At 39.2% G+C, this 19,364-nt stretch overlaps 1 protein-coding gene across 1 annotated transcript; it reads left to right on the top strand.

Annotated features, from left to right (window-relative positions):
- Positions 1-9,080: 9,080 nt before the first annotated feature.
- hapln1a (hyaluronan and proteoglycan link protein 1a) lies at positions 9,081-18,485 on the top strand. The gene is made up of 4 exons (XM_083912864.1): positions 9,081-9,362; positions 14,164-14,508; positions 15,880-16,179; positions 16,655-18,485. Exons 1-4 carry the CDS (start codon positions 9,272-9,274, stop codon positions 16,942-16,944), a joined length of 1,026 nt encoding a protein of 341 aa, XP_083768990.1. The 5' UTR covers positions 9,081-9,271; the 3' UTR covers positions 16,945-18,485.
- Positions 18,486-19,364: the final 879 nt, after the last annotated feature.

The following is a 19,364-nucleotide window of genomic DNA, read 5'->3' as shown; positions in this document are numbered from 1 at the left end:
GGTGAAATAGTTTAGCAGTGAATTAGCCAATCAGACAACTCATATTCAAGAGCATCCCTTTTTAACAGTGTTTTTTATGAAGCAAATAACAATACTGGCAGACAATAATCACAGACTGATCTACTCCAAAGATCAAACTAAGAAACTATGTGAGGCTGAACGGACACTGCATGCACATTGTATGGCAATTTGGGGAGAATTTCAAAAGTAGGTGTCCTTAATTTCAATGTCAACATTTACATTGTGTTCCAATACATGGGGGTGTGACACCATCATTTTAATAAAAAGCTAAGCTGTAAATTATCTGTCAGACTGCCAGTGTGACAGATAATTGCCAGTGTGACAGATAATGGCATGGCATCTCATGATACTACAGACACATTTAGCATGGTGGAACCCTTTTTCCTCATAAATGCAAGGCAAACGCATGGACTGAATATTGTCTCACAATAAGCTAATTGACAATAAGCTAGCTGACAGTTCCCTTACACTCATGAATAAAAAGTTCAATCCAGGTCATGAGCATATTTTCTCCAAACAGTGAGTCGGCACATATTCTCATCTTATAAACAGTCCAATCAGAAAGTGCTGCTATGGTGTAAATAATTGATGTATCTATACTTATAACATGCTCCATGTGCTGCTTCGATAATGAGTGTTCATGAGAGAATTGAGATAATTGCTCATAAATATATATATATATATATATATATATATATATATATATATATATATATATATATATATATATATATATATATATATATATATATATATATGTGTGTGTGTGTGTGTAAACTGACTTTGTAAACACATAAACATACTGTATGTCTCTGCACATGTATCAGCATTGTGTGCAGCAGTTGTTTGATATTGTATGTTTTATTCCACGTATTTGATTCAATATTTGTGTTATTTTGACAAGTCTGTATTCTGAGCACGGGTACCTGGTGACTTGTGTATTTTGGCATTTAAGTTGTTTGATAAAAGCTTTATATGAGTGCTAATAAGTGAGACTTTTCTAAACATCTGCAGAAGCACTCTTCATCGGAGAACTGGAAGAATGTTCTAATCACCTTTTCCTTCTTGTTTGGCTTCATGTGGATTTGTTATGTCTAATCATTTACAAATGAAGGAACTGCTTTGGAGTAATTACCGCTCTCTGTTAAACACATGCCTTGAAATAAATCCGAGTTTAACGTAAAGCCATTTTTTTTTCACATCCTCACCTTCAGCCTCCAACAACATATGGTATCTATAACTTCACTGTACTACCAACTTGGGTGAGATCACATTGATGTCTCACATGCCTGTCCAACCATTTTGTGAAATGGTTTCTCAATTGCTAAAGACTCTCTGGTTAACTGGCAGTGTTCCGCTCCTTATATGTTTAATGTGCGTGTAATTCAGAGTAGTTTTTTTTGGACATTTTTTAATGCATATTATAGTTTTGATCATCCTGCTCTTGTTTGGACACCATCTGTTTCCAATCTGCAAATGGATGCTAAAAGCCCACTTTTTTTGTCTAGTTTCAAGTGAAATGTAAACAGCATGCCGGAAAACCGACTGAAGCTGATGTCTGTCTTTTATTCACAATGGCAGGTGGCTGAGTGACCCCGGCTGTGTCCTTGGCCAGAGCTCCAGTTGGGACCATGAAGTCTGCAAGGATTGTATGACTTTTTATGGCACCTTAAATCAATCATAAATAAAAGCACATGTGGCTGTAGCGCAGGCTCCTGTGTTATTCATTAAGCGCAATAATTTACCATGAATACTGCAGCTCTTAATATCTCAATTGTCATTCGATGCTGAATTTTTCTCTCAACTAAAGCTGTTTTCAACCACATCCTGGCATCCAGTTTCACTTAGGCTCAACAAGGCATTTCAAAAATCAATGTTTCTCTTTTATTTCATCTCCAACCATAGATCTCTTTAAGTACAATAAATTGGGTGATAATGACTTCACAGCGAAAAAGGAAATTGAGTTAAAAAAAACCCTCAATATTGTATTTTTTTTAGGAAACATTTTTCATTCAAACCTTCAAGATATTCTCCTTTTTAACTGCACACCTTTTCCAGTATTACAGTAGGACTGTAAAGTATTTTAACAGGTCAAACGTAATGCACAGATGTGTAATAATGAAGAAAATATAGCCTCTCAGTGAGAGGGGAAGTGACACATTATAGGTCACAGTAGTACTAGCATCTTTGCACTTTACCAGAAATAAACCGAATGATTGGCTTCCCATAAATGATGAATGTACACAGGACAACTGTAAATTCTCTAACTGTGCCAGTGTGGTCTGTGAATGCATCCCAGAAAACTTGAAGATAAATGTGTGGGCTTTGACAACAGACTGTAGTTACATCAAGGTTTCCATGGCGCCGTTTTGTTTATATTTACACAGCTCCATCAGTAGAGAATTTACAGCTTTCCACTCAAAAACATTTAAAGAGATGTACTATTGTTGCTTTAAAGGAGCTTAAGCGGTTTTGCATCATTGAACCCATTTTATGTTACAACATTTTGTTAAAAACACTGTGTACAGTTTTAGATTTTAAACATTGTGCGTCTCTGGCTTTAGTCACAGTGGTCATTGTTTTCCAATAATTTGAGTTTGAAAATCTTCTTAAACAGTTTTGAATTTTCTAGAGACAATTACACCTTCATACAAACATACATACACACACACACACACACACGGAAACACACATAAATATACATATACATATACTTATTCCATATATTTATACTTATTCCAACCATATTTTGGCAAAATGTTTAGACAAAATGTTAGTTCAATGAACAATGGTTATGGATAAACTTCTTATGGCATCCTGATTGTGAATTTACTTAAAGTTTATTTGTATAGGGATACATTTGTAGCATAAACCAATGCCACACACCACAGCAATTTCAGCATGGGCTAATTTTCAATGCCTGTCCCTGAAATGTCTGGACTGCATTACCACAGAACAATATCGCATGTTTTTTGCAAGGATAAAAGCAGAAATAATGCTGACTCTGATGTAATAGCTGTCTCATGCAAGATTCAAGTCTCTGCAAGACAGAAACCATTCCCTGTCTGGGATGTTGAAAAAAGGCATTGCTGTACAGATTGTAAAGCCGTGTCAATATGTGTCATTTGTGGTTTGGGGCTATGTAAATAGATACATACTGTAAAATAACTTTAATGTTTTTAAAGCTAAGGAGTGTTTGAATGTTCCATTGTCAGTGAAATCTTGAGGAACACAGATTTCACACTAGCAGCAGACATGTTTACACCGCCCACCATGGGAACGATTTGTGCAGCAAGATTACACACAAAATCAATGCTCCTTTCATTCAAACAGATTCAAAATTCATGTAATTTGTGCTTTTCAACTGGAGCAAGAAATTTGCATGTGTCTAGATTGTCCTGACGTCCTGTAATTGTTTAATGAAAAATGAAGGAAAGAATGACTGAAATCTCATATTTGTACTGAGACCAGACAGAAAAGGGGATTGCTTGGAGAAATGTAAGTGAGGAAATTAATATCTTCTTTGTTGTGTTGATCTGCTGCAATGTTAGCACCCCTGATCAATCAACTTAAGCAACTTAAGCAATATAAGCGAAGTGAAAATCCACATGGTGGTTGGTGTGAACAAGCAACTAGGCATCTCTTCTGTATGCACTTTTGATAATGACCATGCCATTTTTTCCTCTTCACTGTTAATGATGGAGACTGTGTGCCTATTAGAGCCCTGACTGTAGCATGGCAATCTCCAGGTGTTACTCACTCTGTTATGGCTACACAGACTCCATTAGCTCACCTCAAACGCAAGTCAAATGAAAACAGTTGTAGCGTCCAGATAAACTTCACTATGCAGTCAGACCATGGGCCATTTGTTTTGTGAGGCGTGACTCAGATATACGTATGCTGCTCTGAGTCATGCGTTACTAAGGTGCTCTATAATGTGTATTCTCTCAATTGCAGTGTGTTTTTGTGAGTGTGTGCCAAAAACATTGCTGCACAACCTCAATTGTGAAGTTGAACAGCTTTTTTTAAATAAAATAAAAAACAACTCAGCTAGACTAATTATTTCCATTATAAGCCATCTGCATCTTACCCAATCTTGTTATAAGAAAAATGACTGTGGGAAATATCTCTGTTTCTGTGGCCCCATAAAGATTCAGTTCTTTCCAACGTCAATGCTTTTATGAAGAAAATCATCACGTTTTCCATAGTGATCGACACTGATACAATTAATTTATTTATCAACCGCCAATATTCAGCCTACCTTAACCTCATGAATTAACATTGTGAGCTGACATAACTGACGTGATTGCTCAAGTTGTATAACTGCTGTGACTCTCCCACAGTCCTCCGCAGCTGTGGCTAACATGGAGTCATACACCCACGTGCCCCCCGCTGAGAGCTTGGCAGCCAAGTGAAAGAAGAAGGACAGAGAGAGGAGAAAAGGGAAACAGAGAGAGAAGCAGGAACAAATGGCTGCTTGTGACACAGCAGTATTTAAATACTGAAACAATTACCTCACAGTGTAAAGCAATCAGATGTGTGGTCTATTGTACACATTTATATAAATAACGGGTTCTATGTGATGCAGACTGAAACTTGGCCAAGATCTCTTGACAGATATAAGACAGATACCTTGAAAACACAGATAACTGGAAAAGTGTTCTATCAGTTAAGATGCCAAAAAGAAGAAACAATCCTCAATCTGAATGTTTTGAAAGTTGAATATCAAGTATGGCCCCATCTAGAAGAGGTTTCGAGATTGTTAACTTGCATTTGTTACTACTAGGCAGCAACTAGCTGGGAAACATATAATGGAGCATTTAGCAGCCACAGATTTAGATATTTTCTCCATGAGTTGGTGGATACCAAAACCAGAGCTAAAAAAGAGTGAATATTGGGCTTATCAGATCCCTAGACACAAAAGTATGTGATGTATGTGATGTATGTGACATAGCTGAGTGCACTCCTGGAATAAAATAGGTCTATGCAGATTTTCGGTTTCACACGGGACACGAACAGATTTATTCACCGTCACCTGAATTCTTAATTTGCTCCCATCGCAATAACTACGGCCACTAAGGTAGCTGCCTAACAATAAAAGTAAATGTGGGTCATGATAAGCTGCTTTTACAAATGACCTGTGGGTTCTTTTGGTGGAAGTGTCTTTTTATAAGATGATCATGTGCCTTGCAGAAGCAGTCAAGTAAAGTATACTAGTGAACAAGTAAATGTATTTAATTACAATCCACCATTGGGTATTGATATGACCATTGGTAGGACAACAAAGATAAAAAAGGAAACTAAATCAATCCCATCACAACAGGAAAGAAATAACTTAAAAGTGTCTGGTCAAACATCAGACATTCATCACAAGTTAGAAAATAAATCTCAATCTATATTTTAATGTTTTTTGACCTTTTGATCCACATGGCTGTGAATAATCACTTGAACTTCTTCGATTTCTTAACTTCTGCATTGTGGCTTGGCAATCCAAACACAGTTCCTCTATGCTTCTGTCACTGCCTCCCTGGCCACCATTCAGTCAGTGTGCACAGATGGCATGCAGAACGGCCAAAGAAGCCAAGTGAAGGCCACCATTTGTTGAACCACCTTTGCTCAGAATCTGATGACAGAGTATGCATTACAAAACACAAAATGAAACATGCTCACTTTGTTCCTCCCTGATCTGGAGGAGATGAGACTGTGACACACCAGCTGTGTTGTGTCAGAACTGCTCTGCTTACGTATATACCCCTTTTGCTTTCTCATCCCACAAAGCCCCAGTCGCTCACTTCATTGTTTCAATGTTGCCTTATTACCGGGAGCGTATTATCCCCACATCATCTTCAAAAATGTTTCCAAGTCTAATCACGTGTTGGTACTGGTGCAGATAATGAGGACCACATGTTTGGCGGTGGCTAATGTGAATGAGGCTAAGCCGTGCTTGTTCAGCTTTGACCTTTTACACGAGACTCCCAAAGGTCCAGACTGTCACCTTTGGGACATCATTCTGCCCTTATGCCTCCAATGGCCCGGGACCCAGAGATCTGCAATATGTTAACAGGAATCGTACCACCAGTCTACGAGCTTGGAGCTCTGGCTGCAGAGAGCCAGCTGTGAATGCGCTCATGGCTCCCAAGACTTGGCATTGACACAGCAGACTCATGAAGGAGTCTCTGGGTGGGACTCCTCTCAGCCACAAGACATTCAATATACATCTATACAGGCCAGTACATTCTGTACTCCCAAATGTGCTCATATCCAGATGCATAAGATTATACAGTATTAAAAAATCTTCAAAAATATGGACACACATCTTTTTACTAATGTGATATGTCTCGTATGAACAGACTTACTTGCTCAACAGTCGTGCCAATACCGGAAAAGTGCTATTCGTGGAGCTGCCAATACTGATCTCCAGGGCTGCTTGTTTTGTGACAGAGACTGTTAAGCATACCGCATGTTTGAGGTAAAGCCTAGGCCTACGTATTGTATGTAAGATAGGGATTCAAGTATGTTCTCCATTGTTTTCATATTTTCAATTAGCATGTTTAATATTTGGCAGAGCTGGAAAAGGTGGTGTATTGATGAAAGCAAAATGTGACCAAATTGTGATAGAAGCAGACTTGGCCAGTTAATCACGAAGTACATGAAGCATGTAACATCCACTGAGGCTTCAGCTCTAGGGAACAGACGAAAACATCACATTCTTCAAATTAATACATGAAACAAACATGAATGCCATATTTCCATCACATGCTTTTTCAGGTACATTATCTCATTGTACCCCCTACTTAGTATAATAGCACATGACTTGAGAATTAGCTCCACCCTTATCTCAATGAAGAAACACCAAATATTTACTACAACGGTTTAAATTTTTCCCCTTGCTGATTATCTTGAAATCCATTTAAAATTTGTATTATATGTGGAAGGAGGCCTTGCTGTACTAAATGTCATCAGAAGTCCTCAAAATCTACTTCCATTTAATGATTGGAAAAGATTATGTCATGGTCAAAGATCTTTTACTTGCCTTTAGATTCACTAAACCTGAACAAGATGAAGTAAAAAAAACAATTGTGTCATTAAAAATCATTCTTCATTATTAGTACTGTAGGTCTCCCTTCATGCAGCTAGTAATTGCAGTAATTATGTAACATTTCATCACTCACCTTTCATCAGCAGAGAACACTGAGTAGTTTTAATGTTGAGCAGAAATCCTGAAATGAGTACAGAATACATCATGCATATTCACCAAACCAAGAGCTGCACTGTGTTTCTCATGTGAACTGCCAAGCTCTTTCAAAAACAAATATTTACAGTTTAATTATGTGGCTTAGATATCTGAGTGATTGGCAACACATGTTAAGCCCAGCAACACTTTTTATTGATTGTACTGCCTTTATGCTTCCACCATGCAAGTACACTGTATCCACCCTACACGAGCAAAGCCAAAGGCGCTGCGATCTAGAGTTCTTCTTTGAATTATTTTGTCTTGCAGGACTGAATGGGAATATTGTAAGACAAAGGTCATTTTTTTCAAACACATGTTCACACATTATGTTCTCACAAATGACCGATTGCTGGGGGAAAGGAAGTGCTGGCTTTTAAGCCGTTAACGGTAAAATTGCTATAATGGGGGCTACATTGGCTTTGATATTTTCAAAGTATCTCATGGATGCTGACAAAGGTGATTGCAGCTCTGGTTTAAACTCACAGTGTGTGTCAGGACTCTCTTTACCCCCACAGTGGGGCCATGTATGTTTATAATTTCACTCTGTGTATCGGGGCCTACGGCCTTCTTATATAACAGTTTCTTAGATCTCCAGACGATTGGAGGTAGGGGCAGAGAGGATGTGCCCAGGGCGAGCTGGGACTTTAGAATATACAACGGGGCCCACCATGTGCTCTGTTGACATCTCTGTGGGGTGTGAAGGATTGGTAGACATGGCAGTATAGAGAAAGAGAGTGAGAGAGAGAAAGAAAATAGCTAGAGTTGTCCCAGCTGTAATAACTCTGGTGATGGAGAAGTCCTGAACAACGTTTGCAGCATGTCACTCCACTCCCAGCCTCACCATCTTTCACAGACAATCCGGACGGCTGAGAAAACGTTTAGGAGAGACCACACATCCTCCCTGCTTATGGCTGGTCGCATATTTATGTCCTTAGTCTAGAGCTACTCTGCTGGTTGTGCTCTGAGTCATCATCATCAAGTCTTACTGTGGGGAGGGTGTGTATCAGTGGGATGACTTGGTCTCTAACCTTCTTAGTTAAAGGTGTTGTAAGCACAACTTCAAACATTTAAAAAAAAAACATAGCTTCAAATGTATGTACAGAGTAAGGGAAACTATAGCTATAGGGAAACGAATGAAAATGAAGAGGAATGTAATAAAAAAAAGACGTAAAGGAGGATATGGTTTTCGTAGGCCTAAATCATTTTTATGACCCATTTACATTTAATGGTCTTGCATCAAATGTACGTATAAGCCAACAGAGCTACAAAGTGCCTACACATCGCTTTTATCACAAGCATTTGTTTGTGTGTGTGTGTGTGTATGTGTGGAAAGAGGGAAGAGTTCAGGCCATTTACCGAGCTCAGAGCTATGCATGACAGCAATATTTAACTTATGGTCAATCACGTAGATTTGTGTAATTGAAGCCTGATAAAGAGGCCATAAAAAAGACATAATTGAATGGGGTGTAAACCAAAATTAAACAGAGTTAGTAGAGTGAAAACACCAAGACTACAGGTCATGGGACGATGGATGTGGTGCAAAATAATTTTATCGTTTAAGATTATGTTTCACTCACTGTCTCTAATGAAGACAATTGTGTCAATCAATTCCAATAGCATTACCAAAGTTATGTCATTTTAACTATTTTTTACTCATAGTAATAATTATATATAAGGGAGAGGAGGGAGTTTTTCAAAAATAATGTGGCAAAGGGAGCCAGTATAGAGCTGTGCGTGGTGATGGGCTGAGGGGAAGGGGAGTGGTCTCAACCATGTAGGGCTTCAATAAAAGGCACTTGTCTGGATCTTTTAGGAGCCCAAACTTTTCAGTAGCACCACAGGCAGCTGCTGCACAAAGACAGACAGAAAGAGGGATAAAATAAAAAAAATCAACTGAAGGAAGTTGTTCAAGCTATCATTTGACTCTTCTAGAAAAATTTAAAGTTTAGATAACTTAGTGCAGTTTATATTTATATTTTTATCAGAGAGGGCCCTTTGTGTGAAAAGAAATAGAAAATGACGAGTCTGCTGTGCATCACAATAATCACCCTGGCCCTGACTGGCAGTGCATACAGTCAGCCGACGAGATCTGCTGCACCTCTAACAGGTAAGATTGAATTCATGTAAAAAAAAAATGTGTGTGTGTCTGTTACCATCTTTTGTGAATGCATGTGAGCGTGTGTGCAAGAGGGTTACTGTGCATGAAGAAAAAGAAGAACTGGAGGATGAGCTGTGCAAGGGACCTGAGCAAAGTGGTAGCATAGCTCAGACTTGTATAACAATAGGGTCTTTGTAGCAGGAGGTAACAGAGGCGTCTCTGGGGTAACACGCACACGCACACACTCACACACACACACACACACACACACACACACACTGACTTACCATTCACTCATTGAATTGCCGCATACTGACCACAACAGCATGAACTAGATGGTGAAAACTGTAAATCACCCCTCCATTCACAGTTGCTCACTGGAAGCACTAGTGAATGGGAACCACACCACTTATGTAGTATAACTTGGTTGTAATGAGTCACAAGTGCCTGAAATCTGGGCCAGTAATACTTGTCCTTTTTTGGATGAAAGTTCTTCCTACTTGGAATTTCCCACAGAAAAATCTTTTTTTTTTGTCATTTTTATCAGTTATCTGTCTTCTTCCTGTGGCAGACAGAAAATGAAAACCTAGAAATAGGTATCACAGAGCACCTGCACTTCGCCATCAGGCTGTTAGCCCCATGATGCAAATTCACATCTGCCTGCAGTACAGAATGACACACTGAGATGGTTGCAGCCACAATGAGAATAGATCTACTGCTGTGGTAAAAGGAGAAACAAAAAAAAAAAACAGTAGCAGCTCTCATGTTATATGAGAAATATTAATGCACTTCCAGCAGCCGTGCATGCTGACTCAGTAGATGTCAAATTAGGCATGTGTTAGCTCAGGGGTGAGGAAATGGGCTTGTCTGAGGGGAGAATAGTTTCAGTCTGGGAGGAGATGATGATGTTGTATCCAATATTGGAATTGATCCCATTAGCCAGTGATGTCACAGTTTGTGTACAGTATGTGTCTATACAGCACAAGTGTGTTTATACATGACCTCACTGACTGCATGACGTAAAAATATTGGCTAGGCTCAGACCAGCTTCGTTTTTGTTCCATACAGCATAGCTTTTATCAGCCATAGGAGTGGTGTATTCTGTTCCCAGGGCGTTGCCCTTCCTTATACCTAGTGACTCACTCTAGCACTGGGAGCTTTTGGAAATCCGCCACAGTAACGGGCAGCCCTGACAGGAGTAAAGTTAAGATTAATGACCCTCAGCCAAACCCATAGAGCCCCATGTTGAACAGCAGCCAAATTACTCTGTCTTTCCCTGTGAGGTAATAGTCTGTTAAGTCTAATGCTCACTGTAGTTGTTGGTTACTGAGGCTTGCCCCTGTTGCTAGGGCTGGGTGGGAAATGGAGGTTGGCGGAAATGGGCTGGGGCTGAATTGGGACTGAAAATGTGTTTCGGCTAGGAGTTTTGATATTGATGGGACAATGTTTGGTTCTTTTGCATTTGTGGTAATTCACAAATGACTCTGATGACAGTCTACTATATGTGTGTGAGGACTGCATATGTGTACCCCTGTGAGCAGTTCACACCCACACGTTTGTGCTGGTCCTGCATGACAGACAGCAGGAAAGAGTTTATTGGAATTAGTTTGTAGGAGTTGGCCTGCTGTATCTGTCCCAGCTGTGTTCCGTTAATCCTTTCTCCATATTGACACAAACGGGCCAGCAGCAGAAGAGAACAAAGCTGTGGGATATTGCAAAGCATCTCATATCTAGCTGCTCTGTCAGAGGGTGTGGCACATTGTGGCACACACAATATAAACATGCAGTGACTGCCCTCCAGTGATTTACATAGTTTTATAGAGGAGGGATTTGAGCCAATTAAACATTTTGTTCATTCAATAAAAAGCACAAATTATACTGTAAGCATAATTATTGTACACTGATGTAGTTTCAGAAAATATAGGTCACTGACTTGGACCACTGTAATGTTGGTGTTAATTTACAGTTCGATGTTACGATGAAGCAGATGGTTCCAATCACTTGCTATTACAACCTTTAACAGAGTGAGAGAGAATTGTGCTCGGTCATAAAATGGCAATGGGTCCTGGCTGCAGCTGCAGGGATCTTTTATTGTCATGCACATGGGTTCATTTACTTCTTTGCTGTGTTTTCATCCCAGCTGCACTCCACAAAGATTTCAGATAGAAGCCATTCTGAATTATTTGACAATTCAATTGTAAGTTAAATGTGACAATTTGGTACTACTTTTAACCTCAGGGAGACTTGTGGTGAGGTGTGACCTGAAAAAAAAGCTTCCTTCTCTGCCTGAAAGACTAAGTACACAAAACAGTCTGTTGCTTTATGAGTGTAGTGTGCCCCACATGGTTGGGGCCACATTCTCCCACGAGACATGTCTGCTGGTAACTGCAGGAACAGGAAAGAGTGTGGAATTACTTTGAACATGCCTGCTACTGCTGTCTCGCAGGAACCATTACCTTCAAGGTTGCTCCAGAATATATGATATGTCTGAGAAACAGAGTTCTTATGTTATCCTTTCATTTAGTAATCTAAGTTATTAGGTAAGTATGTATACCATAATTCATTCCAAGCTTTTCTCAGAATTATGTAGGTGCTGTCATTCAGCCCCCTCCTTCCATCTCTTATTACAATGTACAATGCACCCTTTTATTCTATCTACTTTCATTTCCTAAGTAAGATTTAGAAATTTGGAAATGTCTAGGCATAAATGTTGGATGGCATCACATCTGGTAAGCTGGTGTTGACGTCACCCTCAACTACGCTTTGGCCAGCGCTTTTCATGAGCAATTTAGTCATTCTGGATTCCACAGGTTTCAACTGCACTTAATGCAACTGCTACCCATGCAGAGAATTTATGAGGCACAGCAAAACTGTGAGTCATTTCTCACTGACAGAACGGGCAAAGAGGACTCTTGTCCTGACTGGTTTCACACTCCTTTCAAAGACATTTGTACTTCTCAGCAACAAAATTATGTTTTCTAGCTTGTTAAATACCTGGCATCTTGCTGACCATTCAAGAGGCGAATGAGGCTACTGGGTGGGGTGAGATATAAAGAAGGAGTCTCTAGCATATGAAAAGGTTTGTAGTCGAATGAAAGAAATGAAAAAATTGGAGGGAAAAGTGGCACAAGGTGGGACTAAAGGGTAGATACATCTGTCAGCAGTGCATGACAATTAAATCCTTATGCAGGAGAGCTCAATACTAATGATCTGAGCACCATGGAACAAAGTCCAGACACGCGTCTACTGTGTGGTTAGAATGGAGGATTAGAGCAGTTTCCGCATGGGGTTGATTAGAAGTCTTTTCTGTGTCACTCATCTGTGTGTGTGTGTGTGTGTGTGTGTGTGTGTGTGTGTGTGGGTGTGTGTGTGTGTGTGTGTGTGTGTGTGTGTGTGTGTGTGTATGTGTCTGTGTGTGTCTGTGTGTGTGTGTGTGTGTGTGTGTGTGTGTGTGTGTGTGTGTGTGTGTGTGTGCATGTGCATGTGCATGTGTGTTGGGGGAGGAATGGTTCATTAGTGTAGAAGACAGCAAGCCGGTGGCTCAAGTTATTTCCTGTACTGCCCATGTTCCCGTCATGGCTCCGGTGTTGCTGCTCAAAGTGAGGCACCTTAACACAAATGCTGGCCCTCTCAGTCAGAAAAGAGAGACAGACTGGTTTAGACACAGTTCATCCATATTGAGTAAGTGGGAAGGAAATTAATCACAAACAGAGCAAGGATTTTGTAGTGAATATTATACATGGCAACGGCATCACATCAGGATTCAGCCCAAAACGGCATGTTTGCAAAAGATTAGTAATTATACCTGCAGACTACTTACAGCTAAATAGCCAGTTGATTCACTGAGTTATGTAATTACTGTATTACCCTACAGGTGCATTGCAGAGTTGGACTCCACTTACAAGGTTGATTGTTCAAGGCCGTACCTGTGGTGGTGGGGGTCAGGGGTCATGTACATCCATCCATCTGGTGCATATTATCGCTGGGCAAGGCGGCCCCTTGCTGCTTGGGGTCCTCTAACTAAGCAAACCTGTGAGGTCTAAACAAGGAGGTCAGGGAGACTGTGGGAACCCATGGTGAGACACAAATGACTTACTGTTTAGAGTTAAAGGGTGGCCTAGTTTGGACAGGAGTGCAAGGAGGAAATTTGCGAAAGAAAAAATAAATAAAAATAGACAGCTAGATTTTGTATATCATTAACTATATTATCTGCTAACTCCATTTGTTATTCACTTGGTGCCTTACATACTTTAAACAGATCAGATGAAGTGGATAAAAGATAACCACTTAATTTTAGGAATAATGCTGAGAAACCAAAGACGGTTTGCTCCAGGGGCTGAAGACTGGCTGGTGTCCAATACTGTATCTAATAAACCAAACAGGATACACCCAGACTCTCTGATAGTTTTGTGTGCGATAAAGCTTTCGTGTGTATGCCATGTTTTACAATAATACATAGGGCTATAGTACACACATGCCAAAACATGCCATGGAACAATTATGTACATAAAGAAAGACCAATAAAGGGGGAATAGTTGGGTATTATTCCATTTTTGGTGTTCTCTCAAAAAGGCTGTATCAGTTTCAAGCCAGGCACAAAGTCAAAGCAAACATTTATGGATGCAATCTTTGGAATCAATGGAGTTCTAGTTTATATACACATTACATCATATTTTCCAGTATACGTCTTTTAGAGTACGAAAGAGTGGGAGGCTGACATGCTGTTCATTCGGTGCATCAATACACCACAAGTCTAAATATCATAAGCCATACGCCTAATAAGGTTATATTGTGTTTTCCTCTTTTCCAGTTAAGGTTTTTGCTGACCTAGGTACCAATGTCACCCTGCCCTGCATGCTCCTGTCCAGAGATCACATGGCCTTTGGTAGCACTGGTATGAGAGTCAAATGGACCAAGGTGGCAGATGATGAAGCACTGAATGAGGATGTGCTGCTTTCAATGGGATTCCACAAGAAGACCTACGGAAACTTTGAGGACCGTGTCTTTATGCAGGAGTTCGACAGTGAAGATGCCTCCATAACAATAACTGACATCTCCATGAATGACATGGGAACATACCGCTGTGAGATCATCAACGGGGTGGAAGACACCGTGCTAGAGATTACTTTGGAAGTGCAAGGTTCTCTCATTGATGGTAAATCCAGTTTTTTTTATTATATATATTTATTTCGAAACTTAGCTTATGTATGGGCCTTAAAGTATGTGTTAATATACCAGCTGTGATAACATAGGAGCTCTTTCAAAAGTCATTTTACAGCATATGTGTCCTTTCCCTTTAAAATGCTTAGTTCAAGATTAATCATCTCTAGGGTTGCCAACCATCCCTTAAAAAAACGGAATCGTCCCATATTCAGAAACAAAAGTATGCGTCATGTTTGAGTCAAATAGTTAAAAAAAAATCACTTCACACATACAAAAAAGGGCTAAAAAGATTCACTACGCCAGGAAGAGTAAAGGCAATTTGCCCCCCTCTGCCAATGAAGTGTCCCTTTTTTTTTTAAAGTAGTTGGCAACCCTTATCATCTCCCTCAACAATGTTTGTTTCCACTTATTGAACACATCCAACATTTCCTTTTCTTGTGGAAAAGGGAAAGCACAGACAGCTTTTGCTGATTTATCCACACCACTGTAATGATTCACCCATGATCATATTTGAATACAGTTCAACATCAACATCAACAGTTCAACATCTATAAACTTCCACACATTTTCCCTCTTTTCCAGTCCAAACCGTCATCTACTTCTGATAGACTCATCAGATTTCCTAATCACTATGTACTTTTTTAATGTGCCATACAGTACAAAGGGAAACTGCTTTTCATGCAATTAAGATTTATTAACATATCCACACAAGGATCCCTGGAACTTTACACAGCGACACACTAAATCATTGCCATGTGTTAGAGCTCCTCTGCACCAAAGGGCGGCTCCAATCCACTATTTGTTGATAGTTTTTCACATGTGTGAGGGATCAGTCTGGGTGGATGCTTGACAGGCACACATAAATTGAGAAACATTATTACCATTTTGCTACTTTGATACAGCTGTTAAAATGTGTTAAATCTTTTAATGAAAAGTTGAACAGATGATCATATATGAACAATGATGAATAACTATCGGAGCATTTCTACAATTAAGTCTGCTGCATCAATTACATGTTTCTCTCTAATTCTATTTTACTGATGTAAAGATTGACTTCTGAGTTGTATTTTACTACTTCTGGCTGGATCCATGCAGTTAAAACAGTTTGTATAAGAATAATTCTTCTTCCATACAGAGAGGTAGACAAGCACTCAATTAACTAGAGACAATCTTGCGATGGGATCACACTAGGCCACAACAGGCCAGCATAAAGTTGGGGAGCAATGACCCCTTAACCTAATTCCTAGCCCCAAGATGCTGGACTTGAAAGGCTAATTGGCCTACATATACTAACATAAAACTAAACACTGGCTGATAGGTTGACATATCATCATATTAATTTCATCTCTTCTGCCTCACTCAGGTGTTGTGTTCCCATACACCCCCACTATGGGCCGTTACGAAATGAACTTCAACAATGCTGTGCAGGCTTGTCTGGATCAGAACGCTTCTGTCGCCACCTTTGATCAGCTTTTTGAGGCCTGGAAGGGTGGCCTGGACTGGTGCAATGCTGGCTGGCTGAGTGATGGCACAGTGCAGTATCCCATCACCAATCCTAGAGTGAATTGCGGTGGGGTCAACAATGGGCCTGGCATCAGAAGCTATGGTCTTCAGAACAAACAAATGACATTTGACGTGTTCTGCTTTGCTCCTGAATTCAAGGGTGAGTTTCTTTTATTTGTCTATTCATTATTCTTGCACCAGAAAAGTAATTGCAATTCATGGTTTTCTTAAAAACAAAATTACTATGTATGTCCTAGTTTGGTATACCAATGTGTATGAATGTAGGAAATATACTCACAGCTACACTGTAAGAAAAATATCCGTAAAAAAGCTAATAATGCACTGGCAGGTATTACCAGTGCCATTTATGTTAAAACTCTGTAGTTTTACAGTATATCCTCTGTAACATTCATGGACACATTTGTTGATACTAAAATGGAGAATTCTGAAGTTTTACAGCATATCCTCTGTACTATTCAAGGACAACATAATCAAATAAATCCTCCATAATATACACATTTGACATGTTTTCATCTATGAAAAATGCATGTAAGAGTGCATTCATCTACTTGAATCCCATCAAGAAAAAAACAAGTTATTCTCCTGACCATCTGTTTTGCTCTCTCTGCTGTCAGGACATTTCTATTGGCTGGTCCAGCCAGACAGGCTGACCTTTGATGAGGCTGTCCAGGCATGCTTAGACGATGGTGCAGAGATTGCCAAGGTGGGCCACATTTACTCTGCCTGGAAGCTCGAGGGCTACGATCGCTGCGACGCTGGCTGGTTGGCTGACGGAAGTGTCCGTTACCCCATCTCCAGGCCCCGCAAGAACTGCAGTCCAACAGAAGCTGCAGTGCGCTTGGTTGGTTTCCCAGACAAGATGCAAAAGTCTTACGGTGTCTACTGCTACAAGGCTGAGCAGTGAGGCAGTCGGTGTAGGGAAGCCATAACCACCAAAGAGCAGCAACAACCACAACAATAAAGCAAATAAGCTTTGGATGTTAACTAGCATGAGCTCAATACCTTTCTGAAACTGTGATAACCCTCTTTTACTTTAAAAAAACAAACAAATACTGTACATCTTACTTCCATATGCAATGAATGACAAAATATTTTTGTAGCAATTAAGTTTTCTTTTTCTCTAACCTTGCATTGATTAATTTTACACACACTGTCAGAGAAAATGCAACAGTGTTAATGTATGAGTGATTGAGTGATGTGACAGAGATAGGAACTTGATGGTTGTGAAAAATGATCTAATCTTGGTTTGTCCTCGACAGAATAACAAGATGTGTGAAGTTCAAGATTTAGAGCATTCATGCTCAACTGCAGCCCATATTTGCTCATTTAAAATTTTGAATAAAACAGTAATGATATGTTATCCATTTAAGTATCACATCAATGAAAGACCTTAGAATGAACATAGCTACATAGATACATTTTATATTGCAGTAAGTATTCAACTGGATCTCTCTAAAATCAGAATTAAAAACTTTTCCCCCCTCTTGAACTTCCGATTTATTTTTCCAAACTGAAGAATTGTGATAAAATGTACTGTTTAACAAGAAAATGAATGTAAATGTCTCGAAAGACTGTGACCTCTTCTGCATTAATAGCTCCCATTTAATCAACTCCCAATTACAATTTGAAAGACAGTTATACTATTGTAACCTTGTGCAGTATGTTTGTTTTAACAAAATGTTTTTATTTTATTTTAACTTTTTAATGTCTGTCACTATAGTTTCTTTAGCATGTTTACAATGTTCTTTTTAAAGAAGAAAATACAGATTCTGTTACTTGCTGACTTTGTGCGTAGTGTAGTGTTTACAAAACAGCAATATGTCAGCTGAGTATTACATGCAGAATTAGAATCAGAAGTATGCATCTTCCTCTTTTGCCCTGAACACAACCTTTTACCAAAAACTACGATATTCTTAGAGTTCCCAATACAATTCATCTTATATCACAGTAGTTATAAGTGCAATCAACACGTGTGGATAGAAATCCACTCTGACTGCAGTGAGGTTTCACAATTTTTTAGTGAGGTTAGAAGCAGTAAATGGTATATTTCCACTAGCACTCTATTGTTTTAAGACCTGGGCGATTCTGAAGATCACTCCTACATTTCTTTAATTGATTGATTCTTGATTCTTTAATAGTCATGCTGTAGTAACTTCATCTGAATAAATATTTGGGAATAAAGAATTGAAACCAACAAAAATAATTAAATATTTGTATTTTACTTTCTTTTTTTAAACCCTGGACACTGACATATGGTACTTACTGCAAATAACATTACATAGTAATACGGTGATACATTGTTTGTAAAAGCAAAACTTAAAAATGTCTCTCCCAGGTATGCATTTGTATACACTTGTGCATGAAAAAAAGGTGAAGGTATTTTTGTATTTTATCACCACGTACCTTTTTCAACGAAGCAGTTTGAAATAAAGATTATAACTTTCAAATCGATTCTTGAAATGGTCCCTTTTTCAACGATAAACATTTTTAATTCGACTGGAACCAAATCAACATTCATCATGTAAAGACACAGAGTTTAAGCAGAGATTTAAACTGTATTGTTTAAACTGCCAAATTAGGGGCCATGTATCTGGCATGAACCCATGTCGTTGAGAGGATTTAAGATTACACAGGCTCTCCTCACATTTATTCATTCTTTGGCATTTTGTTATTCAGTGACAGGCTGCCAGCCCACCGATAAGTTGACAAAGGGAACAGTAACACAGGGCTTAAGAGTGTTTGTGGGAATGCATGGGAATGGGGTCAGATCTAGGTTGAAACAGCAGTAAAATGTAAATGTGATGGTGATAAGTCCAATGAAGTAAGCTTTCTATTATAGATAGCAATAGAAGAATGAAAGAGATTGTGCAGATTATTTTCAGCAAAGTCTATCTTCTATTACATCTGAAGAGTAACTATACTGAAGTAAATGCAAAAAACATTTGTTTCTGGCATAAAGTGAACTTTTCTTTGTCTCTGGGTTTGTTTATACAAGAAGCAGACAGTTAAATTGACGAGCAATCAGTCTTGTGGACAACCACGGTGTCATTGTTGACTGATTTTGCTGTGGTTTCAACCAATCAAATGTTATGCTGACTTTCAGCAAGTCTAATGCTCCTAATTAAGTATCATGTGACAGGAAAATAGCAAGTAATGAGTGAATGATAGACACTCTGCATCAGATTAAATGGAGTCTAAAAAGCCTGTAAGTAAACCCAGGAAATCAGGAGGAGCCAGGGTGGGTTTCCCTTCCAAAACAAACCAAGAAAGCCTCTTAAATCCCAGGGAGAACTTGGCTGAGAAGGCCAGGTTTTTCCGCCGATC

Source organism: Echiichthys vipera (genome assembly GCF_963691815.1).
Source record: "Echiichthys vipera genome assembly, chromosome: 4".
NCBI lineage: Eukaryota > Metazoa > Chordata > Actinopteri > Perciformes > Trachinidae > Echiichthys > Echiichthys vipera.
This window is presented reverse-complemented; position numbering and strand designations above follow the sequence as displayed.